General features: G+C 39.7%; 1 protein-coding gene across 1 annotated transcript in view; it reads left to right on the top strand.

Moving 5' to 3' along the window:
- Positions 1 to 19,093, top strand: part of LOC122558862 (guanine nucleotide-binding protein G(i) subunit alpha-2) — a 251,113-nt gene extending 232,020 nt beyond the window's left edge. The window contains exons 8-9 of the mRNA XM_043707721.2: positions 9,964 to 10,181; positions 15,732 to 19,093. Of these exons, the coding sequence (XP_043563656.1) occupies positions 9,964 to 10,154 (191 nt within the window). The 3' untranslated portion in view covers positions 10,155 to 10,181; positions 15,732 to 19,093. The remainder of the gene's footprint in view (positions 1 to 9,963; positions 10,182 to 15,731) is intronic.
- The last annotated feature ends 2,295 nt before the right edge of the window (positions 19,094 to 21,388 follow it).

Below are 21,388 nucleotides of genomic sequence, written 5' to 3'. Positions count from 1 at the left end.
ATGCACAGCAACTGAGAATTTGGATAGATTGAGTGAGCAGACAAGAACATAGCAAATGGGATATAATGTGGAATCTATTCTCATTTAGGACTGTGGACATCACTAGCTTGACCAGCATTTAATTGCCCATTCTGGATTAGTGGTGCTGGAAGAGCACAGCAATTCAGGCAGCATCCGAGGACAGGCAAAATCGACGTTTCGGGCAAAAGCCCTTCATCAGGAATAAAGGCAGAGAGCCTGAAGCATGGAGAGATAAGCTAGAGGAGGGTGGGGGTGGGGAGAGAGTAGCATAGAGTCGAGTTTGTTTCAGGACATGGTTGAAGAGCTTCAGGGCTGAGGAAATGACCTGGGAGTTGCAGTGAGAGAGAGACTCCCTGAGATTCTTGTAGAGAGAGGAGGAAAACTTCTTCAAGGCAGGCATCCTTGCAAGAGGATTCGCAGTAGGGTTAAAATCAACGAGGTAAAAACAATGACTGCAGATGCTGGAAACCAGATTCTGGATTAGTGGTGCTGGAAGAGCACAGCAATTCAGGCAGCATCCGAGGACAGGCCCATTCCTAATTGCCCTTGAGAAGGTGGTGATGAGCTGCTTGGACAGCAATAGTTCATGTAGTTGAAGTGCACCAACAATGCTGTTAGGGAGGGCCTTTCAGGATTTGATACCACAACAGAGAAGGAACGGTGATATATTTCCAAGTTGGGGCATTGAGCATCTTGAAGAGGAACTTGCAGGTGGTGATTTTCTCCATGTGTCTACTGTCCTTATCCTTCTAGATGGTGGTGGTCATGGGTTTAGGCGGTGCTGTCAAAGAATTTTTTGAATATCTGCAATGCATCTTGTAAACACTGCTGCACCTGAGCATCTGTGCTGGAGAGAGTGAATGAGGATATGGTGTCATTGAGGTTATACATTTTATTAAAAGGAGTATTTCTTAACTTGTAAAGAGGCTAGAAAGTGTAGGTGTACGAAGAGTCAGAGGTGTCCTTGTCCATAAGTCACTGAGAGCTAACATACAGATACAGCAAGGAATTTGGAAGATTGATTCTATGTCAGTGTTTATTGTAAGAGGGGGATTTGAGTATAACAGTAATGAAGTCGTGCTTCAGTAATTTAAAACCTTGGTTAGACTATGCCTGGAGTAATGTTGTGGTCCCTTTACTGTGGGAACGATGTCATGTTGTAGAGGGACTGCTAAAGAGGTTCACAGACTTGTGCCTGCGACGGCAAGAATATCTTAGGAGGAGAGGCCAGGTAGATACAGGATACCTGTTTCTCTGGGATGCAAATTTCAAAACAAGGGGACTGAGGTGAGAATTTTCCTTACCTGGAAGACTACGAATTCTCTACTCCAGTGGGCCATAACAGCTCAGTCATTAAATATATTGAAAGTAAAGATTGATGGGGTTTGACATCCTGATGATGGAAAGTGTGTGTTTGGGATAAATAGCAGTCAAGTAAATGAGACATGACCGTACTGAAAGGTGAAGGAATCTTGACAGGCTGAATGGTCTCGTTCTGTTCCAATGTGTGTAGAAGCGAAAGCAATTTGCAATCAAAACCAGCTTCAGTGAAGAAAGGTAGACTGAGGAGCAAGCTTCTTGATGGCAGAGAACTCTTTTTAAAAATAAATTGAAGCTATGTACTATGTCAGTGACATAGAGAGGTCTTGCAAAGACAGTTTACAATAGTTCCTCAACTATAGATATAAACAACATTTTAAAAAGATTTAGTTCCTCAACTAATGTACTGTGTAGCAGAGAACCTTTTTTCCTTTGAAAGTAAAGTCTACAGCCATTCCTTAATGGCAGTTACAAATAATGGGATAAGTTTAAAAACCAAAGTTTAGTTCAGTAGCTGTACTAACAGCATAGAACTGTTGAAATAACAGTATTTTGCGATTACAGGGCACAGGTGTAATGATGCCAATGCTATTCCAACTTGCAAATAACATGGCCAGGAAGCAAAAGCTGTTAAATGGAGGATGGAGTTTAAGAAGAGCAGGCCATTTAAAAATTGGTTCTTAAATCAAAATGTTCGACACAGAGACTTTAAACAAGGACTACCTGTACTTGACATATTACTGTTCCACCCCGGATAAAAATAATTGATACAGTTCTTGAATTTGTGTCAGGAAAACAAGAACAGGAGTAAGCTGTTCGGCCCTTTTGAGTCTTCTGTCATTCAGTTTACAAGATGCACAGCAGCAGGTTGCCAAGGTTCCTTTCACATACCTTCCAATGTTGTGTCTTGGCAAACAAGGGCAGCAGGCTTTGAGAATGTCAACATTTGAAAGTTATTTTCCAAATCTCACTATTCTTAGTTCTTTAGACTTTACCACTCTCAGCTAAAAATCTAAAATCTATCTATTTTGTATTGAACTTTTTTCAGGGAGAGAGTTGCAATTTCCACTCTACTTTTCTTTCAATTACTTTAGGTTACATTGAGAGTAGAACTAAGTTATATATACTTAGTACAAATGAGGGTGGGGCTGTTCCATCATCTGTCCCCATTCACAAAAATATCCAGCAACCAAATGGCTGGAACAGCTTCCTCTCCAACATCATACACCACCTAATGCACAAGTGGCACACAGCTGCTGCTGAATGCTCATATCAGCACTGTCAGCTTTTCCACAGCATACACTACTCTGTAATTTTCATTCTTGATATGTTAATCACTGCTTTACAATTTGGAATCAGTACCACTTCTAACTTGGACTGCTTTCGATCCTGGCATTTTAATTAAATCCATGACTCTGTGGTTTCTGATTTCAGAATTTCTATAGAGCTAGTTGCAATTGTAGTTTTTGTTTGAATCCATGTCCTGTTTTCTAATGCCCACAGCAATTGTAACCAAGCCTACATTGATACGAACCCCTGAAATACTCCGAGGTTGCCTTTACAATTCTGACAATTGATTGAACTGTTATGAAATTTGCGGTTAATAGAGGTTCCCTTTGTGGGTGAATGCACCACCCAGTGTGCTACTGAGCTATACAGGTCAAAAAGAAACCAAATTCCATACCTTGTCTCTGCCAGTTTATTTAATATCTAGTGTGAATTGGACATTGGTGTCTATGAAATATCTCAGGGTAAGGAAGTGTATTGTGTCTACAAATCTCTAATGTCTCACTATTTTCTTTCCTAGCATGCCATTAGAGTCAGGCAGAAATTTCTCATTTATATTTTAACCCTAAATTGGCTTGAATTATTAATATTTTTGTGTCTCTCGGTAGATCACATGGTTTTAGATAATATATAAAGTGGGTACTTAACATGTTTCAATTGTATGAGTCAGACTGGATAGATCAGAGGTCTTTTCCTGCCTACATTGTACTTCTGTACTTTGCAGTTGTATGACTTTGGTTGTTGACTGGACTGTCAGAGCTCAGGAGGCTGCTAGCCAGAAAGAGATTCCCATTTGATCATAATGGACAAGATTCAAGGGGATAAGGGAGTGCAAATGGATTGACTGACAGTCCCTTTCAGACTTTGCAGTGTTATTTTTCCAAAGTACACTTGCATATTGAAACCTTAGTAATTGGGGTGTAAAATGTGAACATTTACTGCTTAGCTTTGAGGATTTTTATTTCATTTTAAACTTCCTTAAGTTTTCAGCTTAGATTGAAGGTGTTTTAGCAGACACCAAAAAGGAAACCCTATCAAGTTGTCCAAATCTGGTCTGACCTACTGTTGAGACTTGCAACTTGAATAAGGGTGGGGCTCTTGTAATTTGGCAGAGTTTGCAGTTCAGCACCTGCTCTAGGATGTGACTGTGTAATGTAAGCCAACCCATCGATAGAGTATTGAGAGAGTGCTGCTGCATCAAAGTTGCTTTCTTTCAAATGAAATGCTTACCAAACATGCTGCCTGTCACCTCTGGTATATTCCATGCTTGGCAGACACTTCATTCCTCATCTGTATGCCACTTTGCAGTGAAGTTTCCCACAATGGTCGGTAGTTTATTCTATTTGCCATCATTCTCATTACTCCATCACATGATGAGCTTTGTGCTAGGAAAGCTTGCATTTTCATGTGATATCCCCCTTAAGGAGCTGAGGAGCATTTTGAAAGAGGATTAATTTCTTCAAAAGCACATTCCAAATCCACAGCTTCCACTGAGAAGGACAAAGGCAGCAGATGTTCAGGAGCTCAACCATCTGCAGGCTTCCCTCCCAAGCCACGCAATGTCTGACTTGGAACAACATTGCTGTTTCTTCTCTGTCACTGGGTCAAAATCGTGGATCTCCTAATAACACTGTTGGTGTACTTAAAGGAGTTCACAAAGTTAGCGCACCTTCACCACCTCAAGGGCAATTACGAATGGGCAAAGATTGCTGACCTGGCCAAGTCTATGTTCCATGACCCACTGAAGAAAACTTGGTTCCCTGATCATACCATTGTTATGTTTTATTTGGCAGCCTTCTAAACTGTCCTGCTATTGAAGAAAAGCCAGAAGAAAAGAACAGGGACTATGTTACTTTGTGTTATTCAGTTGGGAACTGAAGGCCAAGATGTTGCAGACTGGCGAAGAACCATGGGAGAAGAAGGAGTTCAAGTTTTAATGTTGTCAGAGCCTGCAAGACCATTTAAAGGTCTAGAGTAAAAGGGAGTTGGAGAAACTAGATCTTAGAGATTCTGTACATCAGGACTGTTGCAATCCAAGTGAGTGTGTCTGCCTTGTATTGACCATGCAGAAGGAAGTTGGATTATAGCTACTGGTGAATGGGTGAAAGCAGTTGGGAAGTGATAAGTCCTACATAGAAGCAGTTGGAAAGACTGAAAGATTGAATATAATCCCATATTTGTGCAGGTAGTATTGAGCGTTCTGTACTTATATAAAAAAAAATTGGTCATTTATAGAGAAATTTACCCTTTTATTTTAGATATCCTTTTACCAGTTAGTTATGCTTGAATCATGTCGATTTTAGTTTTTTTTGCAATAATACTTTTGAAAAAGTGAAATTTTGTCAATCAGTTTCTTTCTGTCAGCATCATGGAAGTTCCCTTTTTTAAAATAATTGATTTCTCTGGAGATTTTAAGAATGATTAAGTTGAAAAGTAGGTCGTGGATCAGTCAGTATTAATGCATGGATGCACCCATATCCATAAGCCAAGGCTGCTCATTTTAAAAAAAAAAATCTTTCCATGTCTTAAGCCAGTTCTGTTTCCCTTAGTTACTTGGTTAAACTGAATCTTGGCTTATAATATAGAGGTTGCACAATTTAATAGCTTAGATTGTCTCAGCTAAGCCCCACCACCAATGATCTCATCTATGTTCTTGACAATGGAGACTTCATTTCTCTAACGCTGACCACTACAGATCTTTTTTTCTCAAACGTCTTCACTCCGAACTCCTGCATGCAGCTAAATGCATAACATACTCTATCTTATTCATGATTTGCAGATGCCAGTGTTGGACTGGGGTGTACAAACTTAAAAATCTCACAACACCAGGTTATAGTCCAACAGGTTTAATTGGAAGCACACTAGCTTTCGGAGCGACGCTCCTTCATCAGGTGATAGCGTCGCTCCGAGAGCTAGTGTGCTTCCAATTTGAACCTGTTGGACTATAACCTGGTGTTGTGTTATTTTTATCTTATTCATCTCTGTCTGGTCTTTCACTGCTGATCTTGATTGTTTCTTCTTGCTTAGCACATTCCCTGCTTTTCAGTAACAATACAGCTTCATTCCACCTGTCCTCTGTATGGTGTACAACCCAGCAGTCTCAGGGTGCTCTTCATTCTATAGACTACAGCATCACCTTCTTCCCCACTGTAAGTGCACTGTTTTAGCATTAGTCTCAAAAATGTTAATTCCCACGCAGCTACCACTCTGGAATTCTCTTTCTAAGCTTTCCAGAGCACTTTCCTGAATTTCTCTTCACCGTTTTCTTAGCATCCATTTCTTCTCTTTAGGTCACCATGTGGTGTTTTATTGCCTGAAACACACGTCAATTTGTGAATGTCTATAAACATGTAGTTAATATGCATTAATTGTATCAGAGGCACTTTAGCTTATTATGAATTTCAGCTTGCTTTTGTGCACCAAGGCATAATTATTTTGCTAATGTAAGTTGAGTGATCTTGAAAAAAACTGTAAAATCAATACAGTAGTTTGTTTCCCAGCTTCATATCATCTCTGAATAACTTCCATTATGAAAAAATGTTAAGTTATTGGACCTTAAATCATATTGTAATGATGTCAATCATCTGGCAATTAGCCTATCATAAAAGGATTTGTAGTATTAACGCAAAATGTAACAGAGTTGAGAAATGCGAATAGACTTTTGACGTTTGGCCCACTGCAGTTGGTGAGCAGATTTCTGGCAGATACTGTGCATACACAATGGATGCAAATTTGCATTTCATGTATGTCTGGCACTTTACAGTTAACGAGCGATTCACTGTCATGCTTCTTACACTTTGGATGAAAGGGACTGACTTATTCCCATCTGGTGTTATCTAGCTTGCATTAATTTTACCGTATTCTGAGACCCACACTTCACTCAGTAACAGAGAATAACTTTTTGTCAGTTCCTGCATTAACACCATGGCCCTTCTGCCAAGTGCAGTTGGCAGTGATATTTGTGCTCTCCAGATGTTCTTGTTTGGAAAGGAGCTGGCTATATTTGTATTTCTGTGCCCCATGGAGCACAGCCCTTTGCTCCTGAAAGATCTGCTCATAAGATTAGTGAGAGAAAATTCAACATTAATTTCCAAAATGGAATTTATGAAATATCAGAAATTGAACTTTTTTAGGGATTTGGAGGAAAAGACATGAGTGGGACAAGTTGGGTAACATTTTCATAGAGCTGTTAAGAGGGATGATGAGCCAAATGGCAACCTGTTCTATATAATTCTGCACATGTTGTTCCTTATAAACTTGACCACTTGGGACCATGTGTTAAGGCATCAGTAGATCAATAATAGTCTGAGAGCTTGGAAAATGTTCATGAGCAGCTTTGGCATTTTCAGTCTGAAACGTGAGTTTTTTTTTCAGACTATTCTCAAATTCCATGTTCCACTAATTGAAAGAAAGGGAAAGACATTTTTTTCTCTCCTAGTTATCTCTCCCTCCCTTCTAAATGTACTTGAGTATGTTGAAATACACTTTACTGCACACATGACCAGTCCATGTGTGACTTTTAACAGTAATATTAGGGATCATTGGAGCATGGAAATGAAGTCTGGTACCTTGTCTGGTGTCTATGCAAAATTTTCCAACTGGCAGCACTGGATACCGTTCAAGAATAGGATTTCTGGTTGATTCATTTCTTATTGCCAAATTGGAGCACACCATGCATCAGGCATTGGACCTTGTTCGGATTAAAATCAGGTGATGCACTTGATCACTGGTCCATAGATGGAATATGTTTTGTCTTAATTTTTCCTTTGTATTCTCTGACTGATGCCTCCCCGTTAAGTTTTTAGATTCCAAGCACAGCTACATAGTGGTATGAAAAAGGCAGAATTAGAAAAATACTTAGGGAAGGACAGAAAGAACACAGTTTTCATCTAAGAACAGACCGTGTAGTAACTTGCTTCCATGCTTTTGCAATTGTCACCACCTTATGGGAGAGCATGCAGAATGTCTCCCACATTCTTGCCAGCTCCTCTCTACCACCTTCACCACCGAATAGTCACCTTAACGGAATTTATCTGAACAGAAATGTCACTTGGGTTACAAAAGGTTACATGCTCCCAGGTTTTTTTTCAGTTGTCATCCTTTTATTGGTTGCTAGGCATGTCTCCCCCTTTCTTCCCACATCCTCCTAAAAAAAAAACACCTCTTCTCTGAATGTCATTTGTGGGAATTGAAAAGCTGTTTATTGTTCATCTACCATGCAACACTGATGCACACTTTATTTCTTCCCCCCCCCCCCCTTTTGCTGAGTATTGCAAGAGGCAAAGATGTAGTCCTGCAGAAATGTTATAGCTTTCAGAATTGTTATTATAGATTCGAAGCGCTTAACTTCTACATAAAATTCTACCAATATGAAAGTAAGCCCACTGCTTGGCCAAATATCCAGGCAATTTCTCAGCTTGCTCATTTGAAGCTTCCATTTGCTGCCAAGGTTTGACTCAAATTGTGAAACAGCTTGTCTTACTGAGCCCGTATGGTGTGGAAGCTCACTCTTTTTTTGTTAATCCTTTGTGTGCACTTTGCCTCAGGCTTTGGAGACTCGAGACCTGGAAGCAATAATATTAAATAAATCAATGTAAAGGCAGCAGGCAGAGATGGTTGTTTTTAATTAAGTGCTTAACCCACAAGCATTTTCAGAATTGTAATTCTGAGGATTGGAGTGGCTTTCTCCCCAACCCAGGATGATTAGCTGCTGTTCAGTGCAGCTAGACCGGTACAACTGTACCATGTGCACAGTCAATTTGCATTGCATCAATACCGGCTCCAGAAGCGAAGATTTTGTAGGTATAGCATAACAGACATCTGTTCTGTTGTCTGATTCTATCTCACTACTTCTCCCTAAACAGGCAACAAGTCAGAGTACGGAGATGTTTACTGAGTAAGCTTATTTCATGGAATCAAAGAATTCCTACAGTGTGGAAGCAAGCCATTTGGCCCATCGAGTCCACAAGAACATCTCACCCAGACTCACCCCATCTCTGTAACCCTACGTTTATCATGGCTAATCCACCTAATCTGCACACCCTCAACACTGTGGGCAATTTAGCATGACCAATCCACCCAACCTGCACATCTTTGGACTGTGGAAACTGGGGAGTACCTGGAGGAAACCCCTGCAGACACTGGGGGAAATATACTTTTTGTTATTTTTCTGTCTGTTCTCTTTTAAATCTTCTGAACGTTGGGTTGCAGGATCAGTGCAGTTAAATGAAATCTTTAGTCCCACTGACTTTGATGACTGAGTCTCAATTTGTTTGGACCAGCCTCCTAGTGCTACTCCATTCCATTTGCACTTCTGTTTTCTGACGTTGACCAGATACATTCCCAATGAATGTAGTAGCAACACTTAAACTCATTTTTCTCCCATGGCTTTCTAATGCTGGTGAAACGAGAAGGGTTGGTAAACCTCTGTTACTAATTCTAGTCTATCTCAAATGAGTGTTCTGATATGACTTTAATTTCTAAGAGCATGAATACCTTGATGTGTTGTCCTGGGAGAAGAACGTGCAATTTTCCTTTAGCAGGTTGCATTGTTGGTGAATCGACGACCTTGACTTTCATTTTCCTACTTGGGAGACCATTTCAAATGATCATTCTTGTGTTAAGTAGCTCTTCCTCCAATCTGTGTCACATTGATATTTCGTGAGCTTAGCTTATGTGGCTAGCACATGTTTGTTTAATTGAATTTGTCAAATAATATTGCTCATATTCTCTAAGGTCTTCTCTCAGTAACTCCATTTCAGTTTCAAGAGTTTTCCAGTTTTCCTTATCATTGAATTACAATGATCAGGATAAGCCTTATTTATAGCAGCCTTGTATACTGCCAGTACAGCGTCATGTTTCTCTCTTCTGTCTTGGGAACTAAAACTGGCAATAGCATTCAAGTTGTGGTCGAGAGAAACCAAAGTAGAGCCTTTCATCATGTTACCGACAAATGCTCAGAGTTAGCAGAATTGTGTGTGGTGCTGAGAACATCTTCAACTGTGTGCACCTGAAACTAAATTACCAAAATAGAATTGAAATGTAATTTGACAAGCTAAAATCAATTGATAAGATGTAGATGGAAATAGCACTTCTTTGGTTCTAAGGTTGGCAGCTGCTCCAGAGTGAGAAGCTGCATGAATTATTTTCTCCCTCTTCTGAAACAGAGTGGTAAATGAAACTTCAATTGATGGCCATGTCAAAATTTACTTGGCTGTGTCCACCAAGCAGACTAAGTGGTTAGGAGCAAAGTTTGAGCACTTGCCAGATTAACTGATCTTTTCCATTTATTTCTGGTTTCCATGTGAATCATGATTTTTTTTTCTTTGAATGCAGGGGTAAACGAGTATGATGCGGCTTCAGGATATATCCAGACCAAATTCGAAGACCTAAATAAACGGAAGGATACTAAGGAGATCTACACACACTTCACCTGTGCCACCGACACAAAGAACGTGCAGTTTGTATTTGATGCAGTCACTGATGTCATCATCAAGAATAACCTGAAGGATTGTGGCCTCTTCTAAGAAATGCAAAGAAAATTGAAGATGATGGTAAGCCACTTGATTTTATATCGGTGGTTCAAGCTGGTCCTCTCTCTCTGAGTAACTTTATTTCCAGCTCCAATTTTCTTCATCCTTTCATTCCCTTGATGGTAGCATCAGGGATTTGGTTTGATTAGATTAGATACCCTACAGTGTGGAAACAGGCCCTTCGGTCCAACCAGTCCACACCGACCCTCTGAAGAGTAACCCATCCAAACCCACCTCCCTCTGACTAATGCACCTAACACTATGGGCAATTTAGCCTGGCCAATTCACCTGACCTGCACATCTTTGAACTGTGGGAGGAAACCAGAGGAAATCCACGCAGACACTGGGAGAATGTGCAAACTCCCGAGGTTGGAATCAAACCTGGGACCCTGGTGCTGTGAGGCAGCAGTGCTAACCACTGAGCCACTATGCTGCCCGTTTGGCTGATTTCTGTGCAACAATGGTATAAACCGCATGTTGATTAAATTATTGTCACTGAAAACTGTTTATTCTGATCTCTCTCTGCAAACTCTCTGTTGCTGTAACTCTGTATCCTGCACTCTGTCCAGCTACCCTGATGCACTTTGTATAGTACGATCTGTCTGTAGCATGCAATCCAACACTGCGTACCTCGATACAAGTGACAACAATAAATTAATCAAAACTGTAGGGTAATAATGCAAACAGATAGTTCAGCTCAGTTACACTGCTGGGCTCAGCAACTAATCCCAGGTAGCTCCTTCAGAGTGGTTAATTCTCAACATTTAAGCAATCAAACAATTGCAGAAAGGAAGGTGGAAGTCTGTGAGAGTTAATTCTGACTATTAAGCAGAACTCTGAGTTGAGAGTGTATGAGATGTGCCTGTGCAGTGGCTTGGTTCTGCTGTAGACTAGACTAATTTGGTGGGGCTAACCAGACTGACCACTTATTTTATAAAGTTCTGCGATTGGATTTTTTTTCAGTATGTAACAGATTGGATTCCTGAATCCAATGAGCTGCAACAAAACTGTTCTGGGGATCACAGTCTGCAGTAGCCATTGTACTATATAGCATCCTGTATATACCTATAGAATCCTTTACAAGAGTTGAGCTTCAAGTGACTTTGGAACAGAGGAAGACTTACGTGAAGTGTATTTTTTTTTTAAAAGTCAAGATAGAGTCAATTGATTGAATCCCTATTGATTGAAAAGTCCATAATGAGAGTGCATTGATGTTGGAGATGCAGAAGGAGTTCAGGGACCACATGCACTTGAAGACCCATAACCTGCTAACTGTTGACCAAGAGTTGGGAAGTGAGATTAGGTTGGATGATTACCTCCTGTCTGGTCTAAATTCAGTGGGTTGAATGGCCACCTTCAATTGTTCCAATAATAGTGATTCACCTATACAAGAACAGATAGGTCTCTGTGCTGTTGCTTGACATTCAGATTGATATTATTTTACCCAGGCGTGTTCAGTCTTACATGTTGAGATTATAAGATAGTTCCTGGCTTTAAAACTGATGAAGTCTGCCTTGCGTTGACCTCAACTTGACTTTACCTTGAGCTCTACTGGTCATCACATACTCCAGCTATTGAGATATGAGCTTAATCTGTCAGCAGCGAATGACAATTTGTTTTGAATCTCTGTACTTTTGAAACTTGAAACAATAGGATTATTTTGTATTAATGTAATCAATTAAAAGAATAAAAATGATGGCAGGCATTTTCCTTAAATTCTATCCTCGATCATGAAGTGATAGTTTTTGAAGTGTTCTAACCATACTAGATGAGGCAATAGCCTTGTAGTACTATTCCTAAAATATTAATTTAAAAATCACACAACACCAGGTTATAGTCCAACAGATTTAATTGGAAGCACACTAGCTTTCGGAGCGTCGCTCCTTCATCAGGTGATAGTGGAGGAAGGAGCGACGCTCTGAAAGCTAGTGTGCTTCCAATTAAACCTGTTGGAACTATAATCTGGTGTTGTGTGATTTTTAACTTTGTACATCCCAGTCCAACACTGGCATCTCCAAATCATAAAATATTAATGCTCCTTAATTAGAGAATCTCACAATGAACAAGCAGAGCTGAGGGCCTTTTAATGTGCTGCAAGACATCTCACTGAAATTGGCAATCATAAAAGGGCAGATGGAATTCTTGGTTTTGTATATTGTAGCATAGTCTATTTAAGAAAAAAGCTAATGTTGAAATTGTATAAGACTATAGTTTGGTAGCAATTACAATATTACATGTAATTATAGGAAGAACACAAATGCATTAAAAATGAACAACATAGACTATTTACTAGAAGTGCACTTTCACACTGAAATTAAAGATATTGTCCTGATTTGAGATAATCAAGATTACAAAAAGATGTGATAAGTGAGATTGTTTCCACTGGTTGGCAAGACATTAAGTGGATGTAAATTTATGGTACAAAGGTGGAAATGTTTTAAATTCTCAATGAGATAATTAACATTTAGAAGTCCGTGCCACAAACAACCACTGAAGTAGAATTTATAAACATGTTTAAAGACCAATTAAATAGCTTGAAAGTGAAATTTTAAAGGATGTTGGGGAAGGGAATGAATTGGATAGCATAAATTCAAGTAACAAATAAAAATAACTGCACAGACTGTACACTAATTGACCTGTTTCTGTGCTCTAACATTTGAATTCTGCTCATTGCCTTCAGACACTAAAATAAACTGATTCTCTTGGTAGAAGTTGAATCATTGTTACTTGCATGTACATCTATGTGCACTGCTGTGCTCATTCTTAACCTTGAATGTTAAATTACCATCATAATGGGGATCAGCTTGGGGTGGCACGGTGTTTCAGTGGTTAGCACTGCTGTCTCACAGCCCCAGGGACTCTGGTTCAATTCCAGCCTCGGGTAAATGTCTGTGTGGAATTTGCACATTCTCCCTGTGTCTGTGTGGGTTTCCTCCGGTTGCTCCGGTTTTCCTCCGGTTTTCCTCCGTCAGTCCAAAGATATGCAGGTTAGGTGGATTGGCCGTGCTAAATTGCCCATAGTGTTAGGTGCATTAGTCAGGAGTAAATATGGGAATGACTCTGAGAGTCGGTGTGGAGTTGGGCTGAAGGGCCGGTTTCCATGCTGTAGGGAATCTAATCTAAAAAAAATATACCAGTAGGTGGGGCAGACAAGCAGTGTTTTTAGTTTTGCAGAAAATTTCTAACTTGATAAACTTTGGAAAGTAGGAGACTTTGTGGGGATAAGATTGTGGGCAAATTTGGACTGTTGACCAAAAACATTTTAGGGCAATACAGTGCTCAGTTAATTTGTATTGGATTGTTCTCAGAAGGTGCGGTTATTGTAAAATTTTTTAATGGGGCGTAAACAAAACTAGCATTTGTAGCCCATCCCTTGATTGTTAAACCAAGTTAACCAATTTTCACCAGAGCTACAGGAGAAACGGGTATCCTCACCCCTGTGATAAAGCTGGGGTGGGTGTGGATGTAGAGAGAGATTAGTCAGGGTGACATTGAGGATCAGTGTCCTGAATAGTTGGCTTTGCAGCTCGGTTGATTTAGTTAGTCAATCACTTTTGCAGTGCCAAGTAGTTAATACAGAACTTTATGCAGAAGGTTTAAATGCTACTATCCAGATCAAATCTGCTCACTATTGGAAACCCACCATAGCAGGTGAAGTTTGAATTCCCTAATCATGTCAAACTTCATCCACCAAAATTGGAGGTGTAGTGGACAGTGAAGAAGGTTACCTCAGAGTCCAACTGGATCTTGATCAGATGGGCCAAAGGGCCGAGGAGTAGCTGATGGAGTTTAATTTAGATAAATATGAAGTGCTGCATTTTGGAAAGGGAAGTCAGAGCAGGACTTATACACTTAATAGTAAGGTCCTGAGGTGTTTGGCAGATTCATAGTTCCTTCAAAGAGGAGCTGCAGGTAGAAAGGATCGGGGAGACAAGACACCTACTTGCAGATCGTTTCAGAGAACATCTCTGGGACACTGGCACCAACCAACCCCACCACCCCGTGGCTGAACACTTAAACTCCCCCTTCCATTTTGTCAAGGACATGCAGGTCCTGGGCCGCCTCCATTGCCAAACCCTTACCACACCCTTACCACCCAATGCCTGGAGGAGGAACACCTCATATTCTGCCTTGGGACCCTGAAACCACACAGGAACAATGTGGATTTCAACAGTTTCCATATTTCCCCTCCCCTCACATTATCCCAGTCCCTAGCCTCCAACTCGGCACTGCCCTCTTGACCTGTCCATTACCTTTCCCATCGATCCACTCCACCCTCCTCTCCAACCTATCACCTTCTCTGTCCTTGTGGGCGGTGTGGTGGCTCAGTGGTTAGCACTGTTGCCTCACAGCACCAGGGTCCCAGGTTCGATTCCAACCTCGGGTGACTGTGTAGAATTTGCACATTCTCCCTGTGCTGTGTGGGTTTCCTCCAGGTGCTCCGGTTTCCTCCCACAGTCCAAAGATCTGCAAGTTAGGTGAATTGGCCATGCTTAAATTGTCAATTGCGTGCATTAGTCAGAGGGAAAAGGGGTTTGGGTGGGTTGCTCTTTGGAGGATCAGTGTGGACCTGTTGGGCTGAAGGGCCTGTTTCCACACTGTAGGGAACCTAATGTAATCTAATCTTCTCCCTCACCTTCATCTGCCTATTGCTTTCTCAACTACCTTCCTCCCATTTATCTCTCAGCCCCGAACCAGAAGCCTCATTCCTGATGAAGGGCTTATGCCCGAAACATCGATTCTCCTGCTCCTCGGATGCTGCCTGACCAGCTGTGCTTTTCCAGCACCGCACTCTCTACTCTTACTCTCCAGCATCTGCAGTCCTCACATTCCCCTAATGGCAAGTAGTGTTAATTTTCATTTTAAAAACCCATCTGGTTCACTAATGCCCTTCAGTGAAGGAAATTTGCCATCCTTGCCTGATCTAGCCTACGTATGTTACTAGACCCACAGCAAAGTGATTGACTTTTAAATGCTGTCTGGGCAATTGTGATGGAGAATAAATGCTGGACTAGGTCACATAGTCGTAGAGTTGTACAGCACAGATACAGACCCTTTGGTCCAATCTGTCCATACTGACCAGATATCCTAAGTTAATCTCCTCCTATTTGCCAGCTTTTGGCCACATCCCTCTAACCCATTTCACGTATCAGTCCAGGTGCCTTTTAAATGTTGTAATTGTCCCAGCTTTATGTCCACATCCCACAAATGAAATAAAGATGACTTGGTATTGTGGCATCTTGATTTGTTTTACTGACTGATGCATAGGCATATGTGATTTTCTGTGTTTGGTATTGTGAAGGTGTTCATGCCAACTTTGTGCTGACTTGTCTGTCGCACAGATCATCTGTGAGGCTTTTTCTGATTAACTTTAAATCCTCATCTAGATGCATTTCTCATCCTGTGGGGCCAAAAAGTGTGAATCCAATTATTTCCATACCCTTTGCATTGTGTAATAATACTTCTACAGGAGTAATAATGAAACTGTACAGTTACGCCACAGCATAATGTGTATGTAATGAGACAATTTTGCAGCTCTTTGAACTTACTGTTTTTTTTGTTTTGTTTCAGAGTTACTTGAACTGTTCAGTGCGGAGGACCCCAGAGGAAGGACTGCACCAATAAAATCAGCTTTCTGCTTTTAACTGCTTTTTACAAGAGACTTAAGACCATCAATGCATTGCCAACTTTCCCAATCTTTTTATCCCCCAATGATGCAGAATTTTTACTATTTAATTAATTTTATTTTTTACAAAAATGCCTTGTTTCAGAGGAGTGCAAATATCCCTGAGCTGAGTTAGCAAGTGCTTTGCTAGTGTTAGCGGAACTCTCCGCTCTATGATTATGTCAGGCATGGATACATTTTTTTTTTAAAAAGTGTTTTGGTTGCTTAGAGCATGTAAGAAGTTATAAATGTGATCATCTTCCAAACAGAACAGCTTAGCAAAAACTGGTCATTGCACCAATTTGTTGATTTCCCTGCTGGCAAAAATGAATTGCTCCTTTGTGTGTGTATGTGTGAGAGAGAGGGAGAGTTTTTCAACCAAGTTGCATGTAAAACATAGATGTCTCCTATTCTTTACACAACCAGCATACATTCCTAAAGGATTTTAATAGGTTGTAAAAGTTGCTTGAGGAAGGCTTTATTAGCTACTAAGCTGCAAGTTCATTTAACATATTTAAAATGTAAGTAATCTACCATGTACTGGTATTAATTTTGCTGCAGTAAGTTTTGTGCCTTGAAAATAACTTTGTTTACAGTTGTAACTGAGTTCTGCTTTAATTTTAATGGTAAGTTTTTTCCTTTCCCCTTAATTTCTGATGGAAATGGTTACTTTTGGCATGTCCAAGCAAACAATACTGTATCCGTGGAGAGGGCCAGTTTGACGATAGCCTGTTCACTTTATTCAAATGGAGATATTCTATTCAAAATGATGCAGGAATTAACTCCCAAGTACTAACTGGGATTTTGCTATACCTAGTGGGTCAAATGTTTAAATCCACTAAGGATTTCTTTTATATACTTTTCAGTCTCCTTTTATCCGGAGGAATAAAAGTGCTCCCGCCCCCACCCCATCATCTCTATCAATAATTCCTTTACATCCATCTCCCACATGGATAGTCGTTCGTCAGTCTGTCCCATGAATGGCTACAGTGGCCATTCAACATCCGTGCTCATTTATATGATTGCTTTTCTATTGTATTTGCCTTTATACTCCCTGCAAATTTGTTCCCCAATTTCTAACGTTGTGGGAATGGATTACAAAATTCAGTGTAAACATAATGTAGTTATTGTAACATCTCCCTGCTGCTTGTATCAGTCTTTTCTATCTAATCCATCGAACATAAATGGGTTTGTGGCAACAGTATAGCATTCCATCTGGAAACTGGTGAGAACTGAAAAGAGCATCCATACTGAAGGCATATAGGCCTGAACAGAGCATAACACTATGAACAATTAAGAATGACATGTTCCTATCTTCTGACCAGTGCTTAAACTACCTGTACCTTCACTGCTGAATTGCTAAAGAAAGCATCTCAGTAAAATTCTCTTCTGCAGCTAGCAATCTTCACCCAAGCACCCTCTATTGTTAATAAGCAATAGATATAAAGTTGAAAATTTAAGATATCTCTCTTCTTGAGCAAAATCTAAATTGCTCGCAGAGTAATCCTAAGTCATTGGCTGCTTCCAGACACACATGTTGTTTGTTTTGATAATGATAGAAATTTAGTTTGATGTTTGACGCAACTTGGTCTTAAAGGGACACAATTCATGTAGTTGATTTCTGTCTTAACTGCGCCCCTTCAGTTGAGCATTCTTCCAGTTTTCTATAGACCGATTCATCAAATCCAGTTTAGGTTCATGTGATTGATACCCTAGCATTTTCAACCAGAAAAGAAGAAGCCTTCATTTAGTCTGGTAATATCCAGTGCCTGTAAAAATTGAAGCTCAAAGCCATTTATTTTTCATTTGACTCTTTAGTCTGTTTCTCTTCGCTTGTTACACGCTCTTAGTTTAGAACAGGTGGTGTAATTAAAAATACTTGTGGCTAAGAAGGTCATCAGAATTCTTGCAGCAGATTGATAAATAACAATTCTGTGGGCTTTTTTTAAAAAAAAATGCTTTACTTGTAGTAACTAATTTCCATTGCATTTCACGTACCCCATTTTTAACAAAAAGTACAACGCACCTTGCAGGTTGTTTGAGCACTAGTGGTGGCTTTTCCAATTTCAACTTGTTTCTCAGGCAATTCTTCATCTGTGCGAAGAGCTTTGACTATTTATATTCCTTCAAATCATCAATTACGAATGAACGTCAAGTGTATGACTTTTGTAAATTTGGAAGAAGGGTCTGTCTTGGTTGCACTTGGATGTAATTAAGGTTTCTAAATTTTAGGATTCCAATTTATTCTGTGTCTTGTGTAACTCTGTAATATGTTTTATGTACAGTAATCCATTTAAGCACAATGTTGCAACAGGTTGATAAGTTTTGTAAGAAACCTAGCAAGATCCCCTGACATGGCAGCACTTTTAACAATCTGGATATTAACCAAACATTGCCAATTTGTTTTGTTAGGAATCTGAAGTGTTGGTGTTTAAATTAGATATCGACAAAAATTTTTAAGTTGAATTGGAAAAATTATTATTTCTTCCCTTGTTTAAAAATTGTTCAATTGGATGATGCAGTTTTACCAGCTAATACATGGAGCATGAGGAAGATTGAACCCTGGAATCAGTGCCAGTCTCTGGAAAGGTGAAACATAACTTTTTGAGACACTGACGTGTATGTAAGCTGGATGTTGCAGACTCTTTTGATTGCAGTAATTTTAGTTAAACAATGTAGTTTTTACAGGTAATTTTAATTGGATGATTTTATTGCAACAACAAAGAAATAGAAAAGCTACCTAGCTACATGCAATTCTTTAATTTTAAGAGAAATCTCTTCAAGCTATTTGCAGTCTTTCTATATTTAATTTTTTTCGTTTTTTAAATGCAGTCATTCTTGAGCTTGCATCGTAATGTAGATTACAGAAACTACGTTATAGATAGGGAGAAGTTAATTGTAGAAACTTTGTATTCTGAGAATTAAAATGTTCTAAATATATGAAGGAAAGTTCAAAACGGATTAAATATTTTGTTAATTTCTTTTGTTCAAGCTTTTTCTGATATCCATGTGTTGGCTCAGATGATACGCAGCCAGTTTTGCAGAGAGTAAAGTTAACCTTTTTGGGTGGGGGGGAGGGGGGGTTTACTATCTGACAATATTTGACTAGTTTTTATTGTCATCGTTACATTGTTACTTACACACACCCATCCCTCTGTTTAGTTTGTAATGAGGCCAGATGCATTGCAACCATGTATGTTTCTTACAGTATGTTACCTGGTGTAAAAACAAATAAAAGACCAAATTAATAAAATACTTTTTAGTAGGATCCCAGTGACTTGTCTTGATTTAATTTTTCTGTTTTGCCAAATATTTTCTCATTTAAAATTAATCTTGTCTTTACCATGTGGTATTTCTTAATCAGAGAGAGCTGCTCCAGTTCACTGCTAATGTCATTGCTACTGGTTCCTTGGCCATGTTCCCAGAATGGCCTGAGCGCATCTTTTACCTTAAGCAAAATAACGTTACACGAGTTTGCTTCAGCATTGCTGTGCACAGGCATTTCACCAAAGCAATATTTAAAAATACCATTATGAACACAACATACAAAGTCAGGGTTTTCACATCCTGTTATATTCTTTGTAAAGATGTTTCAGCTTGAGGTTTCCTCCTACTATTTGGATTTTAGGAGTAGCTTCAAATCCGAAAGACACATTTCAGTGTTTGCTACTATAAGGGGTTGATAAATTTGGTCGGGAAGCAACAGTCGATTTGCTACTTCCCATTATCTGCTTTTATTTGATACGTTTTGGGTTTCATGCACAGGGACCCCAAAACCCCTCTATGCTGCAGCTTTCTACAGTGTTTACCTATTTAGATAATAGTCAGTACTTAAGTTTCCTGCCAAAGTGCATGACCTCACATTATTCTGTTGTATTTCATCTGCCAAGATTTTGACTGCTATAATTCCTCTGCAGACTGTCATCCTCAAAATTTGCCATCCCATCTATTTTTGTCATTAACAAACCTGGCAATAATACATTCATTTCCCTCATCCAATGTGAAAGATATATTGTCAATAATTATGGCCTCAGCACTGATCCATGCAGCAGTCCACTAGTTACAGTTTCCCATCCTGAAAATGGCTTCCCTATCCTAATCATGTCTTCTGATTGGTTAGTGCTTTGACCAAGTGTGACCCCCTACTTGTGGGAGCACTGACCTTATATAGAACTTGGGGGAAAAAGAGAATTGAGGCTCAGAATTGCGCCATCTGTTGTGACTGATCCTCACCAGTCTCGTTGATCCTCACCATTGCTAATGCTCCACAAGTCCCATCCCAACTTACTTAATCTACTCTGTCAATGTAAGTTTGTTTCTTTTCCACTCCTGTTTCTCACTTTTCCAAAAATATTTGTTATTCATCTGCATGAAGCAGCAAGTTCCACATTTAACCACTCTCTCGGTAAAGATGTTTCTGCTGAATTCCTTATGGAATGTGTTAGTGACAGGCATCAAATTTTCCACCGAAATGGAAAACTCTACATCTGTCCTATCATGCATTTCAAACTGTTATTAGAAAACCCCTCGAGTCTTTTGTTGAGAAATAGCTTCAGTCACTGACAGCTGTAAGCTCTCAGACTGGTCTCATCTGCGTGGATCTCGTATTATTTTCAGTACAATGCCACATTAAAGGAAGGATGTGAATGCACTGGGGGAAGAGGTCAGAAGTGACTTACAAGAATGGTCCCAAGGATGAGAAACTTTGGTGATGAGGATTGAGACTGTTGAAGGCTTAGAAGAAATCTGAGTGGTTTTCAAAATTGAGTGTGCTGGGATAGAATGGCTAAGGAGACCCTTATCCTGCATGTGAAAGAAACAAGGAAAAGACAGTATAGCTTTAAAATGATTTGCAAAAGAACTAAGGTGACGGGGGGTTGGAAAAAAGGTTTCATTTCAGCAAGTATGATGTGTAGGTGCTGGTGTTGGACTGGGGTGGACAAAGTTAAAAATCACACTACCAGATTATAGTCCAACAAGTTTATTTGGAAGTACTAGCTTTTGGAGCACTGCTCCTTCAGGTAACTGCAGCAGGATCATAAGATAAACTCTGAAGTACTTCCAAATAAACCTGTTGGACTATAACCTGGTGTTGTGATTTTAACTTTCAGCAAGTACTTAGGGTATGGATCCATATCGCTTGAAAACTGTAGCCTGTAAAATCTCTCGCCGTCTTCAACTGATCCAACATCCACAGCTATATTTTGGATTTCCATGGCCTTGATGTAGCAAACATGCACATCATTTAACTCCTACATGATGTAATACTCTTCTTGATATTGTTTTCTTATTTAGACTCTGTTTCTCCTCTTTCTGGGGGAACTGTTTTCCCATATTTACTCTGTTATACTTGGTCCGTAGCCTACTATACCCTGGCATTTGAAATGATCATCCAGGTGCATCTTAAAAGTTGTGAGAGTATCTGCCTCCACCACCCTCTCAGACAGTACGTTCTTTATTTCTGCCACCCTTGGGATGCACTTTTTTCAGATCTCCTCTAAACCACTTATGAATTATGCCTTCTGTGTTCACATGCTATAGCCGTTAATGGCTATAAACAGCA

The sequence above is a fragment of the Chiloscyllium plagiosum genome, unplaced genomic scaffold (genome assembly GCF_037043375.1).
Source record: "Chiloscyllium plagiosum isolate Xiang-an unplaced genomic scaffold, Cpla_swu_hap1 HiC_scaffold_14, whole genome shotgun sequence".
Taxonomy (NCBI): domain Eukaryota; kingdom Metazoa; phylum Chordata; class Chondrichthyes; order Orectolobiformes; family Hemiscylliidae; genus Chiloscyllium; species Chiloscyllium plagiosum.
Note: the sequence above shows the minus strand (reverse complement) of the source record. Positions and strands in the feature narration are given on the sequence as shown.